This window comes from Heterocephalus glaber, unplaced genomic scaffold, assembly GCF_053883595.1.
Source record: "Heterocephalus glaber isolate CG9 unplaced genomic scaffold, H.glaber_assembly_v1.0 deba00001444, whole genome shotgun sequence".
Taxonomy (NCBI): Eukaryota; Metazoa; Chordata; class Mammalia; order Rodentia; family Bathyergidae; genus Heterocephalus; species Heterocephalus glaber.
This window is the reverse complement of record NW_028258297.1, coordinates 115,034-137,195: the sequence shown is the minus strand read 5'-3', so window position 1 is coordinate 137,195 and position 22,162 is coordinate 115,034. Positions and strand designations below refer to the sequence as shown.

Sequence of the window (22,162 nt, the reverse complement as noted above, 5' to 3'; positions counted from 1 at the left end):
ACCTGTGTAGCATCACAGAAGAGTGAATACATCAGAAGGGGCCCTCTTAGACTAACCCGAGAAGTGTGAAAGTGCTGCTTATATAGCAGCTGCAGGCCTGTAATTGGTGCAAGTGTAGGCTACTGCTTGGTTCAAATTTGGATCTGCTCATTGGTCCAGGTGTAGGCCTGTGATGATGTGGCTGTCACAGTGACAGTTCAACAAAATGTCAGGGAAGCAGGTGATGGGCATACAGCTGTGGGCCAGACCACACCTCCCTCTCTGACAGGCACCTCTCCTCTGTCTCAGTACTTAGGTGATCCACATTCTTAGTTCTTGTACCCACCAGGCAAGCCATGCAGACCAGCAGAAGTGCTAGCCAGAAGATGGTGGTAGAAAAGGTAGATGTGTTTCAGTTTCCAAGAGAATTCAATTGCAGAGAGGGCTCTGGTTTTCCTTTCATGCTGACCCCTTCCCAGAATCTGGGACCCCAGTTAAAAACTTGGGGAAGCTCTGGCTTAAGGTTAGAATGAACTGTTTAAGCAGGTGGATCTGAGCAATGTGTTGGCAGTGGATGCTGTTGGCTCTCTACCTGAGCATCCACCCCTTGAGTGCACTGAGTGTTGATGGATAAAACTCCCAGCTCCCCTCCTTCCCAGAAAAGGGCCCTAGCTGCTTTGGAGCCACTTTACCCTGGAGGCTATGAGCTGTCCCATTTACCTCATACTCTTGCCTGACTAGCACAAGAGGTTCCTGGGCTTGAGGCTGGACCAACTTTGAGGCAGTTTGTCCTCCAGAGCTTCCCTGGGAATGGGGATGGACTGAATCTTCTGCTGAGGCTATAACCTTGTTCAGCTTCTTCTCTCCTGCACTCTCTCCTGCCCTCACTCATTTAGGAATGATCCCAGTACGACATCTGAACAACTACCTTCTCAGACTCTGCTTCTAGCAAGCCTGATTTAAAAAAAAAAAAGACATGTAAAATCAATACTGATGGTGAATTTTAGTAAGTGATATTTATTTCAACAAAACTGTTTGCATTTAAAAATAGTACTACCGAATAGTTTCTCTAGTGTGAGAAACTGAAAGTGTAAATAAGGATTAAAATGATTAAAATGAATAATTGATAATTTGAAATAGGAAGAAAAGGTCCAAAGGGGTAGGGGTGGCGGGAGAGAAGGGAAAAGGAAAGAAGGGAAAGGAAAAATTATGAGAAAAGAAAACATGGAAACAAAGTCTACGTAAATAGGGAAGGGTGGAGGGGGTGAAGGGCGCACAGGTAATGGGGAAAAAAATGAGAATCAAGATGCATCATGTACAGGTACAAGCACCCAATGATAAATGGAAACGTATTGCATACCTAAAATGTACCAAGAAAAGAATTTAAGGAAAAAAAAAATTACTGGGCCAGAGGTGTAGCTCAGTGGTGAAGTGCTTGCCTAGCCTAGTGTGCCCTAGGTTTGATCCCTGGTACCACACAACAAAACATAAAGTAACCCATCTCACACGTCTTGGTCATTTACAATAACTAGTTTTTCTTTTTTAAAATCCCACTTTCTTAGAGCAGTACATTCCTGAAAAGCCTTGGTCAGGTGAAGTCTAGCTCAAACACGTATCACTTTTTCGAAGTGGAATCATTTTTGTTCTGGAGCTCCAAGATCAATACCTACACTTCTGAGAACACTACATTCCACTGAAAGGGTCTCCTTTATGGTCACTCAAGAGTTAACATAGGCTATCTTGTGGCAGATCAAGGCAGTCTCCCTCATTAATGTGGTTGATGATCTGTGTCTTTTTTTTCCCTTAGTGCACATTCACCCAGATGGCACGCAGTATTTTAATTCAATTTTTATTATAAGAGAGACTAACAAAATAAATTACTGACAACAATGCAAATAATGCCATAGATGATAATAAGGGCATATTATCAAGCCACAGCTCCTGGGCAGGGGAGGAAAGGCAGCAGACAAGTCTTCCTTTACATGCCTCAGCCACCTCCAGAAGGCAGTGCTGAACTCTTCCTGCAGTAGCGGAGGAAATCTTCCTATACCGACAGAGGCTCTAATGGTAGCTGTTCTGAAAATCATTTTTTTTGTAATCCAAATGGGTATTTCTTGTGGTGTGGCTGTACAATCTGATGTGTTGGACCAAATACAGCTATACCCAACACCTGCTTTTACTTAAATGGCTAACCTGTTCCTATAATGTCTGCCTGACCCACACGATCTCCTGAAACGGAGTAAAATCTACAATCTGTCTGCTTAAAAACATCTTTAAAAAAGCTGGCTGGTTTACTAAAGGGGAAAAAGAACAGAGCCTCACACATTCTGCTGTAGGGGAATGCTGTAACCAGGGATAAGAAATCATTTTTTTGGCAGAAGTACCAGGAATAGTCCCCGAGGTCAGTTTTGGGAAGAAAAAACCCAACTGCCTGAAAGTCTGTTTACTAAAGAGACACAGTGTTTCTGGATTCTCTCCACTGTTGGCCAGGGTGGGCAGGGAGGTGTGAAAGACACCAATCCCTAACTGAAGTGGGTCTTCATGTGGGTCCAGAGTGTGTCAGTGCCCATCGCCTCCGGCACCATGGATGTGGGTTTGCAGGATGCCGAGCAGGGGTGGCTTGGAGGGGCCCTCCCTTCAGAGCTTGAGGGGTATCCCCAGGTTTATCCCCGTGTCAGGAACAACAGGCTGCCCTCTGATCAGGAGAGGGATGGGCTCTTGGTCTTGCCACTCTGCTTTTGGTCTGGTGCATCTTCCTCTTTCTGCTCCAACTTGAAGTTCTGTGAACAAGGTCACAGGTGAGGTCTGGCCCTATGTTTGCCCAACAGTAGTTCTGATCCACTTAGAGGTGACAAAGGAAGGCAGAGCCCAGCAGCCTGCTTTTTCTATTCCACCCCAAGTTGGGCCCCGCCTACCTCGAGCTCCGCTAAAAGCTCATCCATGAAGTCCTGGGAATTCTGCTTGTAAGACACAGCTAATCGAATTGCATCACTGAAGAGCTGAGGGTCAGATGGAGATTGCAGCAGTGGGCAGGACGGCCCCAGGCCCCCAAAACGGCAAACTCACCCTTCAGTTTATCTTCTCCCTATTATCCTGACTCCATGCACAACAGACTTCTCCTGCATCAAGCCCAGGCCCTTCCCATGGCACACACCCATTTCCTGTCCTCCCCATCCCTTCCCTTCCCAGCCTCCCTCTAACTGTACCACCTCACAGGCTGCCTCTGAAATTGATTATTACCTTCACAACGTTGGTGCCATCAGCAGCTGAGACAAAGTACAGGGGCAGGGAGAATTTCCTGGCAAAATTGAAGCTTTTTTGGGTCACTTGTAGGTCTGCTGCAGAGAGAGGTAAGAAGCAGGACACTGGGTTGTCCATCCAGGGAAAAGAAGATGGGTTTGGAGGGGTTAGGAGAGACCCCATCCCAGAAAGTGGGGCAGAGACAACTAGGGAACATGCCCTCAGAAGAGTTAACAGGGATCTCTGTCTGGGGAAGAGTGGGTCGGCTCAGCTGAATCTTTACTGGGGAGGGAGCATCTCCCAAAGGAGGACAAATACTGGAGGCTGCCTATGCCAGGAAGGGAGGGGGATATGTGTGGACTGGGTCCCCACAAACCACTTCACCCAGATGCAGGGATGGCCCCACCATCGATTTTGTTGGCTACCACGATGCATGGGATCTCTGGCCTGAACTCTCGAAGCTCGGCATACCAGGTGCTCAGGTTTTTATAGGTGACTTTCCTCTGTACATCGAAGACCTGCAAAGGGGCAGAAGCAGGCAGCTTGGGTGTGTCCATGTTTCTGCATGCCACCTATATGTGACTTCCACACCCAGGCAGGTGAGTATGGCACATGACATAGGCTAGGAACTCAGACCAGCATTCTTAGAAGAGAATCTGAGAGGAACCAATGGATACATCACATACAGGTGACTCTTAGAAAAGAGACAAGCTCAAATACCAAATGCCAGTCCAGGAATGAAATGAAAATGGCTATGACTAACGTCCCTGCTCCTGAGGGGTCAGACTCTAGCACCACATAGCTCCCTTGCGCCTTGCTGCATCTCCCTCCTTTGTTTAGTACTCTTGGTTACTAGTATTGAAACTTTGCAAATTCTCAAGAGCTTCTGGACTTAAGAAATGGTGGGAGGAGTCAGGTGATGAGCCCTGCACAGGATCAGGAGGGAAGACTCTTCACTGTTTCCCCCTGTGCCTACCAGCTGGTGAGCACCTGTGGATAGCATGTGCATCTTTCTACCTTAGCATTTTGCCCATGCACACTACAGGTAGAATCCACGTGCCGGAAGTGGTCAGAGGGCTGTGGGTGCACTCAGGAAAGAATAATCCTAATGATAAAACATCTTGCATCTACATAAGGCTTGAAAAATGATAAGTGTTTCAAGTTTCCCCTCAGCTTCTGTCCCTTACGGATGAGATGACACTCACTCAGGGCCAGAGTAAGCTTGCGTATCTACAGGCAATAACAAGTAGGGGTAGGCTATGAAGAATGAGGGCATACGTTACATACCAATAATGACTGGCAACTTATGCACCCTGAGAGCAGGACCTGCTTCTTCCCTTTGTGACAATAGCCAGAGTAAGACCATGTGACTTCCAGGACCAGGCCACAGGGGTACTGCAACTCCTACCTGGTCTCCTAGGGTGCTCATTCTTGGGATACAGAAGCATTCTATGAGCAAACTCACATCTGCCCACACCAACATACAAGGGGAGATGCATGGAGCAGGTCCTGCTAATGGCCCATCCAGCTGCCAGTGGGTGTGTGGAGATGCCTGGCACCCAGCATGGGGCTCTTCTCAGTTGAGGTCCCAGGCCTTGTGGATTCCTGACTCAGCAGAAAATGGTTATCGTGTGCCACCAGGTTTTGAGTTTTGTGTGACTTTGAATGCTTCTTCAAAGAAGTTTGAGTGTCTGAGATTTTTCACTTGGTGACAATTGCTAGGGTTCGTAATTCAGAAAACCAGTCTATTGGGCTGGAGGTGCTCCTCAGTGATAAGGGTTTAGCATGAGCTCTGGGTTCAACCCCCAGTACAAAAACAAACACCCAAACCAGTCTATTATTTCTTGTGTTACAGATGGCTAATATTTATGAAAATGTTTATGTGGACCAAAAGAAAAAACATTCCTTTTCACTGTCTTAAGAGTGCGAGTCTGAGAACTGCGCCCGGCTTTCACAGGGAGGAGCTCCCAGAGGACACGGGTTTTCATGATCCCTTTCTCACTTCTTAGCCCTTCTCCCGGCTGCATTTTAGGCATTCCTATGGGCTTACTACCCACTGGCCACTGGCTGGGGTCCTGATGATGGTCCTAGACAGCACAGTGAGAGCCTGGGAGGGAGGTGTGGGACAGTCTGAATGAGAAAGGTCCTTAGGAAGCAGCAGGCAACAATGGAGGGAGGCTCCATGAGTCCCTCATAGAGAGGCACTCGGTTAGGGAGGGACTGTGGCTCATCTCAGCCAGGTTTGCCTCTTGAGCACTTTGTGTGGACTCCTGAGCTTGATGCACTCCCTAGAATGGTAGTTCTTTACCTTTCCTTTGCCCTCCCTCACTCTGCTCACTCAGAAGCTCTGGGGAGCACAGTATGTGAGGTTGAAGCATTCCTGGTGGTCCTGATCCCCTTTCCCAGAGCACCCAGCTTGGTTAGGGGGACCCAGGACTGCTGAACCACTTCTCTCCTTTATTCCTCAGGCCACACTTTCCCAGCACCTTTGTCCACCTCCTGGCTGGTCTCGTACCATGATGCAGGCATGGGCCTTGTGGTAGTAGGAGGCATGCATGCTCTGGAACCGCTCCTGGCCTGCCGTATCCCAAAAGTCTGCAACATGAACACAACTGTAATTGTCTGATGGGGCTGGAGGACAGAGACCCACATGTCCCATGCATTTCTGAACAGGTCTCTGTATTTAGAGACAAGATACATATGTGATGCAAACCACAGCCTGTATGTAAGTACATGTGAAGAGCCTGACCTCAGAACAGAGTGTCCAGGGGTGCAACGAGAAAATGTGTTATGCTAGTGAGTAGGGGAGACCCAAGGCTAGAGGCTAGGAGGGAGGACAGTGCAGACTATTCAGGAAGAGGGAAGGAGGTCCCTTTATCCCTGTACTCAAGATGCAGAACTTCTGTGTGTGGTGATCACAGGTGGTGGACAGTCAGGCAGGATGTGTGGCCTGGACAAGTTGGGACCTCACACATGGTCAAGTTCAGGGTGGGAGACCATGAGCTGGCTGCATTTGCTATTTCTTTATGCTAGGTGAATGAGAAACCCTGAAATAAGAAAAGATACTACCTTGTCCAAGGCCTCTGTGCTCTAGAGCAAGCTCTGGCAGTACAGCTCTCAAGAGTTTCTTATTTTCTTTCTTTCTTTCTTTTCTGAGATGTGATTTTATTATGTAGTCAGGCCAGCCTTGAATTTGCTATGCAGGTGAGGCTGGCCTCCAACTTGGAATCCTATCTGAGTCTCCTAGGTGCAGGGATTAAGGTATGTGCACTATATTCAGCAAGTCTGCTTTTCTGAATCCTGCCCAACGCACTAGTCCTTGCTATGGTGCTGGGTCTGCCTCCTCTTCCCTGGCTCTGGCTCCTCCATTTCCTCCCGCCTGATTCCCTTCCAAGGACCTCCTCGTGCTTGCTTTGGCAGCACATATACCAAGGACCTCCTCCTCTCTGAGTTTCTTCTTGAGGCTCAGTGTGGCCTCTGTCCATGGTGCTCACCCACAAGGATGGTCTTGCCGTCCACAGTGGCTGTATGCTTATACAGAGTCAGGGCGTACGTGGACAGCTGCTGTGGCTGACTGCACTCAGGTTAAGGAGTGAAGATGAATAAAAGGGAAGTTAGGAAGGCATGGTGAGGTGGGAGTTTTGTGTGATGGAACAGGCTCATTTCCCCCTTTTCTTTTTTGAATTACCTAGATTTTAAATTGAATGAATCTTTCAGGCTGAGGTTCAGCCTCTCATTGGCACAAGCTCCACAGAAGGGCAAGGGCAGCAGAGGTTGGGAATGTGTCCCAGTATCTAAGCGTGAGGTAAACATGAAACAGGATTTTACAGAGAAGCTGTCATAGGGGCATCATGAAGTTGGAAAATGCAACTGTGGATGCAACTCCTTCATGGATACAGTTCTTGTAAGATAGAATGGAAATCCTAACTCTAGGCAGTAACATGACTGTTCCATGGAGAAAAGCTCCTACAAGTCAGACAGCTAATAGGCTGTTTATAAACCGACATTAGCCAGAGGTTCAGCGGGTAATGCCTCCTTTAGCTAAAAGATGCCGAATGGTTTAACAGTAAAGCCAAGATGATGTGGGCAGGCGGGTGCATGGGAGTGCTTGGTATGAGGTGGTGCAGAATATATGGAGATCCCCAGGTGACAAACCTCAGCCTTGGGTGCCAGGGCAAGAAGCAGCAGGCTCTATGGGCTTTCTTACCTACAGCTCTCAGTGGTCCATCAGGGAAGCATTTTAAAAGTCTCCCAGTTAAGTGGGCATGATGTTTCACACTAGTGATCCCAGCTATGTGGGAGGCTCAGGCAATAGGATCACAAGTTTGAGGCCAGCCTGTGCAACTTATGAGACCCTCTCATAATAAAATAAAAAGGGCTGGGGATGTAGCTCAGTGGTAAAGCATTTGCCTAGCATGTGTGAGGCTCAGGTTTCAATCCCTGGCACCATAAAAACATAAACAACAAAAAATCCCAAACTTCTTAGTTGCGGGGTGGGGGGGCCTCATTTCAATCTTGCATAATACAAAAATTTATGGGAGAAGGGAGATGTAGTAACTCATATTTTACAAAATTTATTCATATTAGAAACTTTCAAAAGTCATGTTGAGGGGCTTGTTCTTTGAGGTTTGAGGTTAGGTGACTTGCCCAAGTCAGAGGTATGAAAGAGGAGGATTTGAGCATCTGAGGAGGAGGATTTAAAACAGACAGGGTGTTCTCAGCCTTTCATATTGCTCTCCTGATATAAGATAAACCCAAATATGAGTAAGCTCCAAGAGAGCAGAGATTGTGTGATGTCACGCAGGTCCACTGGTGAGAGGACAGTGTGAAGAAACCTGAGCATTCATCCATCCATCGCTCTTTCCTGGGGTGCTGGTGCCAAGGAGTGGGCAACATTCTGAGCTCGAGTATGGGAGGAGCCACACAAACCAGGGGCATCCCCAACCTTAAAGGATACAATCCATTCACGAGAAATCTCTCCATAAGCCTGTAGGGGGAATATGCAAGGTCAGGTGGCATCCCTTTCTCCTCTTTATCCCTACGTCAACAGGCTCTGGCCCACAATATGGAAGCCACCAACTAATTTCCAGCCAGTTTCTACGTCAAGCCCCTAGCTTGGAAATCACCATTACCAACCTCTCACAGCAAAACCACTCATATCACTATTAGGATACAGACCAGCCCATGTTAGGATTTCAGATCCATTATTTCTACCTCAGCACACTGTGGGACATGGAATTACTTTTGTTTTACACATGGGTAACCTTAGGCCAGGAAGGCTGCACCCTCCAAATAAAAGCCATTCTGTATGTCCGCATCTACAAAATGTCACCTAAGCAGTGATAACTCTAATAGGGAAGTAGTTCTACCCATCACATACTCCTTCATTTCTCTCTGACCTGAGCAACTGAAATATTGAGTATTTTACTTTACTGTCTCTTGGCCAGAATGGAATGTGAACCAGAGCAGTTGTCAGATGAGTGGTTTATTGCTGGAACTCCACAGTGTAAGGAAGTGCAAAGATGTACGCTGTTCAATCAGTAATAAACACTGGAATATAAGCAAAGTTAACAAGCTTAATTTAGCGTATATTCCCAAACCCAAAGACATTTCTGAGTCCTTGTAGGGCTTTCACAACCACTGACCACCAATTAGGCCATATAATAAATTTAAAAAACCAAAACCCCAAAACAATGGTCTCAAAAAGCTCAACAGGAGTTACAAATACAAGATCCAAACCAAAGTCATACATATAACACCACTTATAAGTAACTTATGTGCTAGAAAAGGATTCCTGAACTTTAGAACAAAAGAAATTTTCCAATATAGAATATAGAATATTCTAATAACTGAGGTTATTAGGCTCCTGTACAGGACATATCTTTATTCTATGTATTTTCCCTTCCCCTCGTCCTCACCCCTCATGCTTGTTTCCTTGGACCACCTCCCTATTGCAAGAGATACAGCTCCTTGTCCCCTTCCATCCATCTTTCATTATTCTCTTTGTTTGTTCTTTGCCTCATTCAAATGAGAGCTATCATATGGTATTTCAGCTTGTGTGTCTGGTTTATTTCACTCAACATTATATTTTCCAGAGCTAAGATCAATAATACTAACAAGAATGAAAACTGGGGTAGGGGAATGGGGGGTCAGAGGGAAGAGGATTAAAAAAAACCAACAAGCTGTGGTATCTACATGTAACCACTTCTCAAGATGACTGTAAACTATATGAATTACAAACATGTACTAAAAAAATTACTAAAAAAAGGAGTATAACGTTGAAGAAGATGAAAGAGACCCAGGTATCTGTGGGTCTATAAAATGACATTCTTCGGAGCTGCCTGGAGCCATCCTCACTATACCAACCCCTTGCAGGCCTCCCAGCCAGGGGCGGTCTGGGGAGGAGCTGAGCCAGACAGGAGCCTGGAGCACCCCACCCCCTTCTGGCCTCCTGGTTGTGCCTGTACCTGGATCCACACCCCAGAGGAACAAGGAGTCATAAAGACCACTGTCCTGAGCTCTAGAAGATAGAGCAGAAGTGAACAACAGAAAGGGCCTCTCTCAGGCTCCTTGATGAAAATTGAAGCCCACTAGAAAAGTGAGGAGAATCTCTGAAATAAAGGCACATCAGGTCACCATAGTTGGTAAGTTGGAGGGGCCGTCACCTCCCTTCAGAACCTGGACTATCTTCAGGGGAAGGGCTGCTGGAACCTGCAGTAGAACCTTGCAGAGTTCAACCCTGCAGGAGGTCAGGGAGCTCAACTGGGACCTTGCAGCCAGAAATCAGCCTGAATCTCAGGGGTCTGCTGCTGGCTTGCTGAGACTCACTGATTTAGATCTGCACACTGCTGCCCACATTGTCTACTGTGACAGCACAGACATATCCCAAAGGAGGCCCTTCATTTTCATTTTTTATTTTCAAAATTATTTATTCTATTATTTAAAATTTTTAATTTCTAGTTATTGTTTTCTATTCTTTTCAAATTTATTTTCTTTCATCTTTCTCTTTTCTCTCACTCTCTTGCTCTCCCACATTGTTCTTCATCTCCCTTTTCGTTCCTGTTCCTGCCCTTATTCATATTATTTCTTGCTTCTTCTTTTCTTCTCTCTTTTTCCTTCTCCTGATTGTCATTAGTTTCAAAGGAAAGTGAATACAGTTTCTAGCTTCCCTACTGCTGATAGGTTGTTCTGTTCTTGTCTTTGTTCTTTCATTCTGTCTTTTCCTCTTGTTCCTTAGAGTTCCTTAGAGTTTGCGGTCCTGTGTCCTCGGGCCTCACTTCTAACCTTTCCCTATCCTTCTACCTATCTATGCCCCCCTCCCCAACTTCTTCTAAGTCCTTGTCCTGAAGAGTAAGTTGCTATATTGAAGAGTTTATTCACTATAAACATTTTGGGCTGGTCCTCAATTTTGATTTAATTCACATGGTTAAAGGTGATAGATTAATAACTACCACAAACTGTCATTTTCTAAGGTGAACTTGATGCTATTGTGTTGCTGACTGTATCCTTTGGGCTAAGGTATTGTGATTGATTTAATCAGTTATCCTCTGGTATAATGAAAATGAGATTGCCCCAGAGTCATGAGAGACTCAAAACCTTAAGATCAGCTGTATCTGGAAGACACCACTGAGAAGCAATCATTCCATAGGGTTCTAAATACAAGGAACAAAGATACCTACAATATTCCGCTACCTGCCTTGCTTCAATCCCAGGTACTCCCCCAAAAAACAAACAAAAAACCCCAAGAAACCTTCAAAAAGCAATATTGAATCATCAACCCAGGAACTAAACCAAGGACAGTACCAACAACAAAAACAGAAATGAGAAGACATTTAAATAAGGCACAATCCCAGACTTCCAGCTCACCAAAGGCAAACTCTGGGGGAAGCGAGGTGGAAAAGTCTGATAATCAACCACCTGGACACCCTGAACTGATAGCACAGGAAGTAAGAAAACAGATAAATGAGGCACTAGAAAAATTCAAAACAGAAATAATTTCCCAGATAACTACAGAGGTGGTTAGCAGAATGAAAGACGTGATTAGAGACTTTAGAACAGAAACAGATAAAAAAAAATAGATGAGTTCAGGACCATGATGGAAGCCATGAATGGCCAGCATAGGAAAGAAATGGAATACATGAAACAGATTCAAATAGATATCCTGGAGATTAAAAAATCTATAGAAAGTATACACAGCAGACTGAGCCAATCTGAAGACAGAATATCAGATATAGAAGACAGGATGGTGGTCACTGATCATGAAAAGAGATCTCTTAAAACTAGTAAGGGACCATGAGAAATCAATCCAACAGCTCCTAGATGATGCAAAGAAGAATAATATAAGACTGATAGGAGTCCACGAAAAAGCAGGAGAAAGTACAAATGACATAAAAACACTGTTCACAGAATTAATGACAGAAAACTTCCCAAACAGAGCAAAAGAATTAGACATACAGATAAGTGAGGCATATAGGACTCCAGCTAGCCATGATAAAAAAACCCCTACACCTAGACATATAATAATCAAGATCCCAGAAACCCAAAAGAAGAACAAAATACTACAAGCAGTTAAAGAAACAAACACATGCAAAGGAAAGCCCATCAGAATCACAGCAGACCTTTCAACACAAACCCTCAAATCAAGGAGAGTCTGGGGTGAGGTATTTCAAGCCCTAAAAGAAAACAACCTCCAACCTAGACTGATGTATCCCGCAAAACTATCTTTCAAAATTGATGGGGAAATAAGATACTTCCATGACAAAGAACACATGAGAAACTTCATGAATACCAAACCAGCACTCCAAACAATTCTAAACAATATCCTAGAAAAAGACAATGAACGTCAAAACTCCATGAGGTTCAACAGGCAAATCCATCAGGCAAGAAATTAAAAGGAGAGGGAGAAAAAATAAAAAAGAGCCAACAGGAAAATAACATGACAAGGATAAGTCAATACATATCAGTTATAACCATCACTGTTAATGGCCTCAATTCACCAATCAAAAGGAATAGATTGGCAGAATGGATTAAGAAGCAAAATCCAACAATATGCTGTATATAAGAAATGCACCTAGTTGAAAAAGAAACTCATGGACTGAAAGTAAAAGGATGGAAAACAGTTTTCCATGCAACAAGAACCTGGAAAAAAGCAGGGGTAGTTATTTTATTTGCAGACAAAGTAAATTTCAAACCAAAACTAATTAAGAGACAGAGAAGGTCACTATATCCTTGTAAAGGGAAAAATCCAAGAGGAAGAGATGACAATCATAAATATATATGCACCAAATACTAATGCCCCCAATTATACAAAACAAATATTAAGGGAGATGAAAAACCAAATAAGCATTAATACAATTGTAGTGGGGGACCTCAATACCCCGCTGTCACAGACAGATCATCCAGACAAAAAATCAAAAACAAAATACTAGAACTGAACCAAGCTTTTTTTTTTTTTGGTACATCCTTTTTTGGTACATTTTAGGTGTACAATATAATGACATTCATCATTGGAGATATGCACCTTTACAAAGTCTCTTGGTTCTTATTTTTTCCCCCTTCCCCTGACCTCTCTTCAACCCCTCCATCCTTCCCTGTTTACTGAACCAAGCTTTTGAACAAATGGACTTAACAGACATCTACAGAGTGTTCCACCCCACAAAGTCAGAATATACATTGTTTTCAGGTTCACATGTGTCATTCTCTAAAAAACAGATGACATACTAGCTCATACAACATGTTTAAGTAAATGCAAAGGAACTGAAGTTATCTCATGTATATTATCAGACCATAGTGCAATTAAACTGGAGATCAATAGCATAAGAGACCGCAAGAACTTCACAAACACAAGGAAATTGAATAACACTCTCCTGAACAACCAATGGGTCACAGGGAAAATTAAAGAAGAAATTAGTTTTTGCAACTAAATGATAATGCCAGTACAACATACAGGAATCTATGGGACACAGTGAAAGCAGTTTTATGAGGGAAATTCATAGCAGTGAATATCCACACTAGGGAAACAGAGTGAACAACCTAATGCTGAACCAAATAAACAACCTAATGCTGAACCTCAAGCTCCTAGAAAAAGAAGAGCAAGACAAACCCAAAGCTCTTACAAGGGAGGAAATTATAAAGATCAGAGCAGAAATCAGTGCAATGGAGATGAAGAGAACAATACAAAAAACTCAATGAATCAAAGAGTTGGTTTTTCAGAAGAATAAACAAAATCCATAAATCCTTAGCCAACCTTATCAAAAAATGGAAATGGTGCAAATCCATGCAATTAGGAACAAAAAAGGAGAAGTCACAACAGATCCAGCAGAAATCCAGAGGATCATCAATACCTACTCTGACAACCTGTACTCTAATAAAATGGAAAACACAGAAGAAATGGACAGATTCCTAGATACATATGAATTACGAAAGTTGAATGAAGAAGATATAAAAATTCTAAGCACCCCAATTACACTCAGTGATATTGAAAACGTAATTAAAAATTTGCTAACAAAGAAAAGCACAGGTCCTGATGGCTTCACTGCTGAATTCTACAAGACATTTAGAGAAGAACTATTGGCACTACTCTTTAATCTTTTCAATGAAATTGAAAGGGAAGCAATACTTCCAAATTCATTCCTGGAAGCAAGTGTTACTTTGATTTCAAAAGCAGGTAAAGACCCAACCAAAAAAGAGAACTAAGGCCAATCTCCCTAATGAACATAGATGCAAAAATACTCAATAAGATTCTGGCAAACAGAATACAGAGGGTCATCAAGAAGATCATACACCCTGACCAAGTTGGATTTATCCCAGGGATGTAAGGATGGTTCAACGTATGTAAATCAGTAAATGTAATACACTATATTAACAGAGTCAAGGACAAAAACCATATGATCATCTCAATAGATGCAGAAAAATCATTTGATAAAATTCAATACCCATTCATGATAAAAACTCTGCAGAAAATTGGAATAGAGGGTCTTTATCTCAACCTGATAAAGGCTAGCTATGAAAAAACAATAGCCAACATCATACTAAATGGTCAAAAATTGAAAACCTTCATGCTAAAATCAGGAACAAGACAAGGATGTATCACCACTCCTCTTCAATATAGTTCTGGAAACATTAGCCACAGCAATTAGAAAAGAGAAAGAAATAAAAGGAATAAAGATAGGAAAAGAAGAAGTTAAACTGTCATTATTTGCTGATGATATGATACTCTACACTGATGACCCAAAAAACTCCACCAAAAGACCTCTAGACTTGGGCCGGGGATGTAGCTCAGTGGTTTCGCTGCCTGCTGCACAAGTGCAAGGACCCAAGTTCAAAACCCGGCACCTGCCCCCCCCAAAAGACTTCTAGACTTAATGGACAGACACAGTAGAGTAGCTGGATACAAGGTAAACACTCAAAAATCAATAGACTTCTTGTACACAAATAACAGTCTCACTGAGAGAGAAATTAGGGAAACAATCCCTTTCACAATAGCATCCAAAAAATGAAATATCTAGGAATCAATCTAACATAGGAAGCAAAGACCTTTACATTGAGAAGGACAACAGTCTGAAAAACAGAGATTGAAGAGGATACAAGAAAATGGAAAGACATCCCTTGCTCCTGGGTAGGAAGAACCAATACAGTGAAAATGGCCATACTTCCAAAACTACTATATAGATTCAATGCAATGCCAATTGAAATTCCAACAATATACTTCACAGAACTAGAGAAAACAATCTAAAAATTCATTTGGAACCAGAAGAAACCTAGAATAGCAAAAGCAATTCTAGGCAACGGAGACATGACACGGGGTATCAAAATCCCCAACTTGACAATATACTACAAAGCCACTGTGATAAAAACAGTACAGTACTGGCAAAGAAACAGACCGGAAGATCAGTGGAATAGATCAGAAGATACAGGAACAACTTCATACATGCTCAACTACCTCATTTTTGACAAAGGAGCCAACCATCCTCATTGGAGGAAAGATAGTCTCTTTAATAAATGGTGTTGGAAAAACTGGATTTCAACTTGCCAAAGATTAAAACTTGACCCGTACCTTTCATCATGTACTAAACTAAAATCCAAGTGGATTAAGATCTAAATATTAAAACAGAAACACTAAACTTGCTGGAAGATAAGTTAGGTAGAACTCTTGAAGACACTGGCATAGGAAAAAACTTTATGAACAAATCCTCAGTAGCACAGGAACTAGCACAAAGAATCGACAATTGGGATCTCATCTTAGTAAAACCTTCTGCACTGTAAGAGAAACCACTAACAGCTAAGAGACAACCTACAATGTGGGAAAAAATTTTTATCAGCTGTTCCTCAGACAAAGGTCTACTTTCCAGAATATATAAAGAACTCAAAAAAATCAGACCCCCCAAATATAAAGACCCAATTCAAACATAGGCATCTGAAATGAACAGACATTTCTCAGACAAAGAAGCAAAAGCAGCAAATAAACATACGAAAAAATGTTCAACATCAGTGGTTATTCAAGAGATAGAGATGAAAACAATGCCGAGATTCCACCTCACCCCAGTGGGAATGGCTGCTATCAAGAATTCAACCAATAACAAATGCTGGCCAGGGTGTGGGGAGAAAGGAACCCTTCTTCATTGTTGGTGGGAGTGCAAACTGGTGCAACCACCATGGAAATCAATATGGAGATACCTCAAACAACTAGGATTAGAAGTCCCATTTGACCCAGCTATTCCTCTGCTGAGTATCTTCCCAAAAGAATTAAAAGAATCATACCACAGTGATATATGCACTCCCATGTTTATTTATAGTGACACAGTTTGTAATAGCTAAAACTTGGAAGCAAAGCAAATGCCCATCAGCTGGAGATTGCATAAAGATGTGGTTTTTCTATAAAATGGAGTACTACTCAGCCATAAAGAATGAGAAACTAGAGACATTTATAGCTAAGTGGATGTACAATGAGGCCATATTCTTAAGTGAAATTAATAGGACACACATGTCTAAATACCAAATAGTTTCTCTGGTGTGAAAAACTAAAAGTGTAAATAAGGTTAAAATGTATAACTGATATTGTGTAATAGGAAGAAAAGCTCTAAAGGAGTAGGGGAAGTAGAAGGGGTAGGGGAAAGGAAAGAAGGGAAAAGAAAAAATATGAGAAAAGGAAAAAAAATGGGAAGAAAGTCTTTGGAAATAGGGAAGGGAGGAAGGGGTGAAGGAAGGGCAGGAGAATGGGGAAAAAATAAGAACCAAGATACATCATGTAAAGGTATAAGATTCCAATGATGAATGTAACTGTATTGTATACCTAAAATGTACCAATAAACTTAGTAAAAAATAATAATAAAATAAAATGACATTCTTTTCACTGAAATCCCAGGAGAAGAAGACATAGGATCAGGCTGAAAAACCAAAGAAACTTATGCCTAAAACCTCCCCAAATTCTGCAGAGTCAAGAAGCTGAGCCTAAGTCGGACAAAAAAAAAAAAAAAAAAACAAAAACCCAAAGAAATATTACACAAACACAGCATGGTTACTTCCTAAACACTAAAGACAAAGAAAAATCTTTGAAAGCAACCAGAGAGAAGCAAAATTGTATAGATAGGGGAAAACCATTTGAATGACAGAGGCCCTAAGTACTGAAAGAGAGGAACTGCCAACCCAGCACCCTAAATCCAGTGAAATTCTAGAGAATGAAGGGGAATTAGAGGTTTTTTTTTCACATGAAGGAAAAAAAAGACAAGTTACTTCCAGTAGGCTACCCTAAAAGAATGGCTAAAGAAAATCTTGGGACCAGGAAGGAAATGAGGAAAGAAGGAATTTTGGAATATCAGGAAGGAAAAAAGAACAGGGTAATAAAGAAAAAATACCAGAAAGTACAAATTTTTTCTGCTGTTTAAAAGCAAGAAGTGTAACATCGTCTGGTGGCATTTTCAGTTATGTAGAGGAAATAATTAAGACAATTAAATAGGGGAAGGTAAAGGTATGTAAAAGGAGGTAAGGTGTGTATACTTTACTCCAACTTGTGTTATCACCAGCAGACTGAAAAGTTACACAAGTATAACGTAATACTTAGAACAACTACTACAAGAGATATAAGAAAAGATATGTTCAGTAATACTTTAGATAAATCAAAACTGAGTTTAAAAACTGTTTAACCCACAGAAAAACAGGGAAAAAAATCCAAAATGAAAAACAAAACAAAAAACAAAATGGTAGACTTCAGCACTAGCAAATCCATAATCACAGTTAACTGTTATTATTCCTGGTAGCTATAAGGTTTTTGCAAATATTGTATTCATGAACACTGAGCTGTTTGCTCTTGGCAGAAATACAGATTTAGGTTCTGTGAGCTTGGTCACATTTCTATCAACTGATCAATACATATCCTTGCTGAAAAGTATTTGCTTTAAATTTTTAAATGGAATTTCAGCCAAATAACTCCTTGATACTTCTCTAACCAGAAAATTGCTGGTGAATATTGATAGAGTTATTGACTTTTTCTGTGGCAGAAAATATTAAAAAATATAATGGGACTAGATTCTGATTAAAATAATATCTGAATGTAATATATATAAATAAAGAACATATATGGCCTTGTTTATGTAAATCTATGTTTAAAAATACAACACTTATTATATATTGTTGACTCATTAATATTGGTCTCATAGCCAATAATACTATAAGTCATGCCTGAACATAGCTTATCTAACACACGCTTTTTTCTCTAAGGCATACTATAGCCTTCTACAAACTATAATACATGAATAACTCTCCACACAGAAGCTTGGCATCTTAGACAAAATGGGCCAATCTCTCAAAAACACAAACCAACAAAACTTAACCCAATAAGCAACAGAGCATTTGAATAGCTGTGTAATTACTAAGAACTTTGATTTTATAGTTAAAAGAATTCTCAAAGAGAATTCTCCATGCCCAGCCAGTTTCAGTAGAGAATTTTACCAAATCTTTAAAGAACAAACACTGATTTTTAGATAGTCTCTTGCAGAAAAATAAAATAGGAGAGAACACTTCCCAGCTCAGGCCAGTTAACCTTGATACCAAGATCAAAGATAGTATAAAACAAACAGGGAAAAATGGCAGATAAATATAGCTGCATAAATTATTAACAAAATATTAAATAGAATTTAGCAATATATAAAAGATGTTATATTCCATGACCAAATGTAACTTGTTTCAGAGATGCAAGGCTGGTTTATTATTTGAAAATCAATGTGACTCACCATATTAATAAGCTAAAAAGGAAAATTCACATGGTCATATCAATTGATGCAGAAAATATACTGAAAAAGATTCAATGCTCATTCATGATAAAAAAAGCAGAAATAGAAGGGAATTTCTTCAATTTGATAAAAAGCCTCTACAAAATCCCATTGCTAACATCATACTTAATGGTGAAAGATGAGATGTGTTTCCCTGAGATCATGAACAAGGCTAAAGTGTTTGCTCTCATCTTTCTTATTTAACACAGTGCTGGAAATTCTAGCCAGTGTGATAAGATGAGAAAAGGAAATAAAAGGCATAGAGATCAGAAAAGAAGAAATACCACTGTCCTCATTTGCAGATGTAACAATAGTCTATATAGAAAATTCCAAGGAATCTACAAAATAGAGATGCCTAGAACTAGTGAGTTAACTAAGGCCACACATTATAAGAGCAACATACAAAAATCAAGTGTATTTTTACACCTTGACAATGAACACATGTATACTGAAATTAAAAATACCATTTGTAAGAATTAAAAATGAAAAAATACTGCCTGCCCTGCAAGCTCAAGGACCCGAGTTTGATCCCCAGTACCAAAAAAAAAAGAAGAAAAAAGGAAAAAATATCTATGTGTAAATCTAACAAAAACATTTACGAGACATATAAGCTGAAACTGCAAAATACTGATGAAAGAAAAAAATATAGATACAAATAAGTTCACAGAAGATTCAGTCTATTCAATCTATATCATATGAAGCTATACACACATAAGCACCAAAAAACAGAGCCGCAAAAATCTATGAAGCAAATACTGACATAACTGAAGGGAGAAATACAGAGTTCTATAATATTTACAGACGTAAGGGGCCAGGGATGTAGCTCAGTGGTGCCATGCCTGCCTGGCAAGCGCAAGGTGTGATTCCCAGTACCAGAAAAAAAAAAGAGATGTCAATATCCCATTTCAATAATGGATATAACAACCACAGAGATCATCCAGCAAACACAGGGCTTGAACACTAAAAAACCAATTAGATCTAACCAATACACACAGAACGCAACTGAACAACTGCAGAAAACACAGCCTTCTCAAGTGAATATGGAACATTTCTAAGCAGATCATGTTAGACAACAAATTCTACTAAAAGATTCAGGCCAGGCATGAATCTGGGATGCCTGTAATCCCAGTACTTAGGGTTAGGTTTAAGTAAAGTAGAGTTAGGGTTAGGGGGCTGAGGATGTAGCTCAGTGCTCACTGGTTCCCTGGGTTCATTCACCAGTACCTCCTGCCCCTCAGAAATATGAGAGGTAAACAAAATAGAAAAATAGAGAAAAATCAATGAAGTCAAAAGTTGGTTCTTTGGAAATAACAAAATTGACAAACCTTTAATTGTAATAATAATAAGCCAATCTTTATAACTATTACAGTTAATCATCATTGCTGTCTACACTTATCAATGTCAGTGAGTCCCTCCAAGAAAGCATCTCTACCAGCTTTGTCCAATCCATCACTTTCCTCTCTCCATTCCTATTGTCTCATGCCCTGCAATTCCTTATCCCTTCCACCACATACAGGAGTACCACAGTTCTCACCTCCTTCCTCTAGACTATTTGAGCAATCTCCAAGATGACCTGCTCTGCATCTTCTGTCAGGATTCACAGAAAATGCTCAAATTCTTTCGTCCTTATGAATCATGTCTCACCTGCTCAACACACACAGATGCCCAAGTGGTCTCTTTGTTCACCCACGTATGTCTTGGTTTCAGCCAAGACTCCTCCCTTACCACTCCATAGGAGCCATGCCCCTCTGCACCTCTGGAAGACTTTTTAACAACTCAGGCCCTTTTGGGGCCTGATTATTCTTCTCTAATCTCCCAACATACTTGGACTTGCCCACTGCGCTGTCCCCCAGGCAGATGATCTTCACATTGTCGTCAGCATCATACTTTTCTTGGTCCAGCTCACAGGGTTTGGTTCTGTCTCCTGCCATTGGCTCCTAGCTGTAAGAGAAGCCCAGCCAGGGGTCTTGTCACTGTCTGGGAAAGTCAAAAAGAGGCTGCTGTTAGAGATAAGAAGTCCCCTCAACCAACTCTCTTTCTCCTCCTGGACAGCAGCTTATGAGAGAGGAGCCCTAGGATACATCCTTCTGCGTTTACCACCAATTTGGCTACCACATGCTGAGTTTTGAGGTTGTAACCTGGTCCTCAAGATTCTCCTATGTCATCTCTATATCACACCTTCCACCTGCCATACTGAAGCTTTACAAGTTCAACATACAAGTTTTCTCATTTGTAAAACACTGACAAAAACAATGTCCACGTCACAAACACAGCCCAAGAGAGCTGGGCATGGTGGTGCACACCTGTAATCCCAGCACTTGTGGCTGAGGCCACAAGTTTGAGGCCAGCCTGGCCTACATAGTGAGTTCAAGGCCAGCCTGAACTACATAGCGAGACCCTGTCTCAAACAAAACAAAACAAAACAAAACACCAGTCTGAGCTCTCATCAGTAAATGACAGACCACGCAGCCAAAGACATCTAACACACATTTATTACCAGCTGCTCGTATCCCTTTCACTTCCCCATCATCTTCTGTCCTGCTATTACAAGGTGCATCTCCCTCCCTCAACATGGATAGTCCGTAAACCCTTTGATATTTTTAACTTGTAGTAGTTTCAAGTATATCCTAAATGCTGACAATGTCACACTGCAATTACAGAGATTTGCTTCCCCCAGTAAGACTCAGACATGCAATTGCCCCCTAGGAGTCTAAGGCACACAGGCATAAGTTATATGTTAAACATGAACAGAATACTTTAGTCCTGCCAAACCAAATGCTGCTCCTCACATTCCCAGCTGTACAACACATTACCACTATCCAGTGCCAACACTTATGTATAACGGCATCTCTAGCCTTTTCCACTCCCCGTAACCCAAATAAGACTCTGCAAACAGTCCCAAGAATGAATTACAGTTCAGATTCTAAAGTAGCTGGGCACTAGAATTATACCATGATGACGACCTAGCAGCAGTAATGCACACTTACTTAGCATTCACGATGGGGAGACATTGCACCAGGTTCAGAGCATGAGACACAATGGTGATAGTCTACTGCAGTAAGGACTAAGAGAGCTGTACACATAGGTGAGGGGCAGAAAACACCAACAGGGACCCGAGGTACCCTGCATTGCACAGCTACTGCGTCTGCACAGGCAGGAACCGAGTCTTGCTTACTGTAGTACCTTCAGCCTCTGATGCAGTGCCTGGGAAGTGGCAAGTGAGTGAAGAGCACGGTGAGGGTCCTATCCCTTCCAGCCTGCAAATATACGACCTATTCAAAAGCCAAATCTAGCCTATCGCTCCAAGCTGGAAAAGCTTCAATGGCTGTCGCTGTTGTTACCATCCAAGGTGCAAACTCTTTGGTTCGACAAAAAATTTCTAGGGACCCATCAGGCCCAGTCGCGCTCCACACAGTGCGGGAACCCACCCCGGAACTTCCCTGGCTCCTGCCCTCCCTCCCCCAGGGTCCACTGACAACCTTGGAGGGGGCGGATCCCACAGGCCGAGTAGCCTTGCTGATGCTCCGACCTCTCCTAAGATCAGCGCCAGGGCTGAAAAGACCAGGGATGCCACACAAAAGTCAGACCCCACACATCTCCCTCCACTCGCCACTCCGCTCCAGGCCTGCAGCGTCCCCGCAGCTGCTTCGCAACCACGGCAGGACCCTGGGAGGGCT

The 22,162-nt window shown here is 42.0% G+C and overlaps 1 protein-coding gene across 9 annotated transcripts; it reads right to left on the bottom strand.

Moving 5' to 3' along the window:
* Nucleotides 1-1,812: 1,812 nt before the first annotated feature.
* On the bottom strand, nucleotides 1,813-22,153 carry Rabl2b (RAB, member of RAS oncogene family like 2B). 9 transcript variants are annotated; one of them, XM_087213601.1, is made up of 10 exons: nucleotides 21,965-22,145; nucleotides 21,473-21,742; nucleotides 20,310-20,462; nucleotides 8,177-8,206; nucleotides 6,714-6,793; nucleotides 5,735-5,814; nucleotides 3,626-3,737; nucleotides 3,220-3,317; nucleotides 2,895-2,978; nucleotides 1,813-2,759 (listed from the first exon to the last, which is right to left on the bottom strand). In XM_087213601.1, the coding sequence occupies exons 3-10, from the start codon at nucleotides 20,414-20,416 to the stop codon at nucleotides 2,679-2,681; spliced, it is 672 nt and encodes a 223-aa protein (XP_087069727.1). In that variant the 5' UTR covers nucleotides 20,417-20,462; nucleotides 21,473-21,742; nucleotides 21,965-22,145; the 3' UTR covers nucleotides 1,813-2,678. The 9 variants fall into 9 exon arrangements, with proteins under 9 accessions (XP_087069727.1, XP_021114361.1, XP_021114362.1 ...); XM_021258702.2 differs by having other exon boundaries at nucleotides 21,669-21,742; XM_021258703.2 differs by having other exon boundaries at nucleotides 20,310-20,426; nucleotides 21,669-21,742.
* Nucleotides 22,154-22,162: the final 9 nt, after the last annotated feature.

Bases quoted from the DNA above. Each gene is read 5' to 3' on its own strand.
- Rabl2b (XM_013072548.3), bottom strand. From the start codon at position 20,416: ATGGCAGGAGACAGAACCAAACCCTGTGAGCTGGACCAAGAAAAGTAT. The intron at 3,738-5,734 runs GTACGAGACCAG...GCCCCTTTGCAG, and splicing joins AGGCCCATGCCTGCATCATG to GTCTTCGATGTACAGAGGAA. The intron at 2,979-3,219 runs GTAATAATCAAT...TCTGACCCTCAG, and splicing joins ATGGCACCAACGTTGTGAAG to CTCTTCAGTGATGCAATTCG.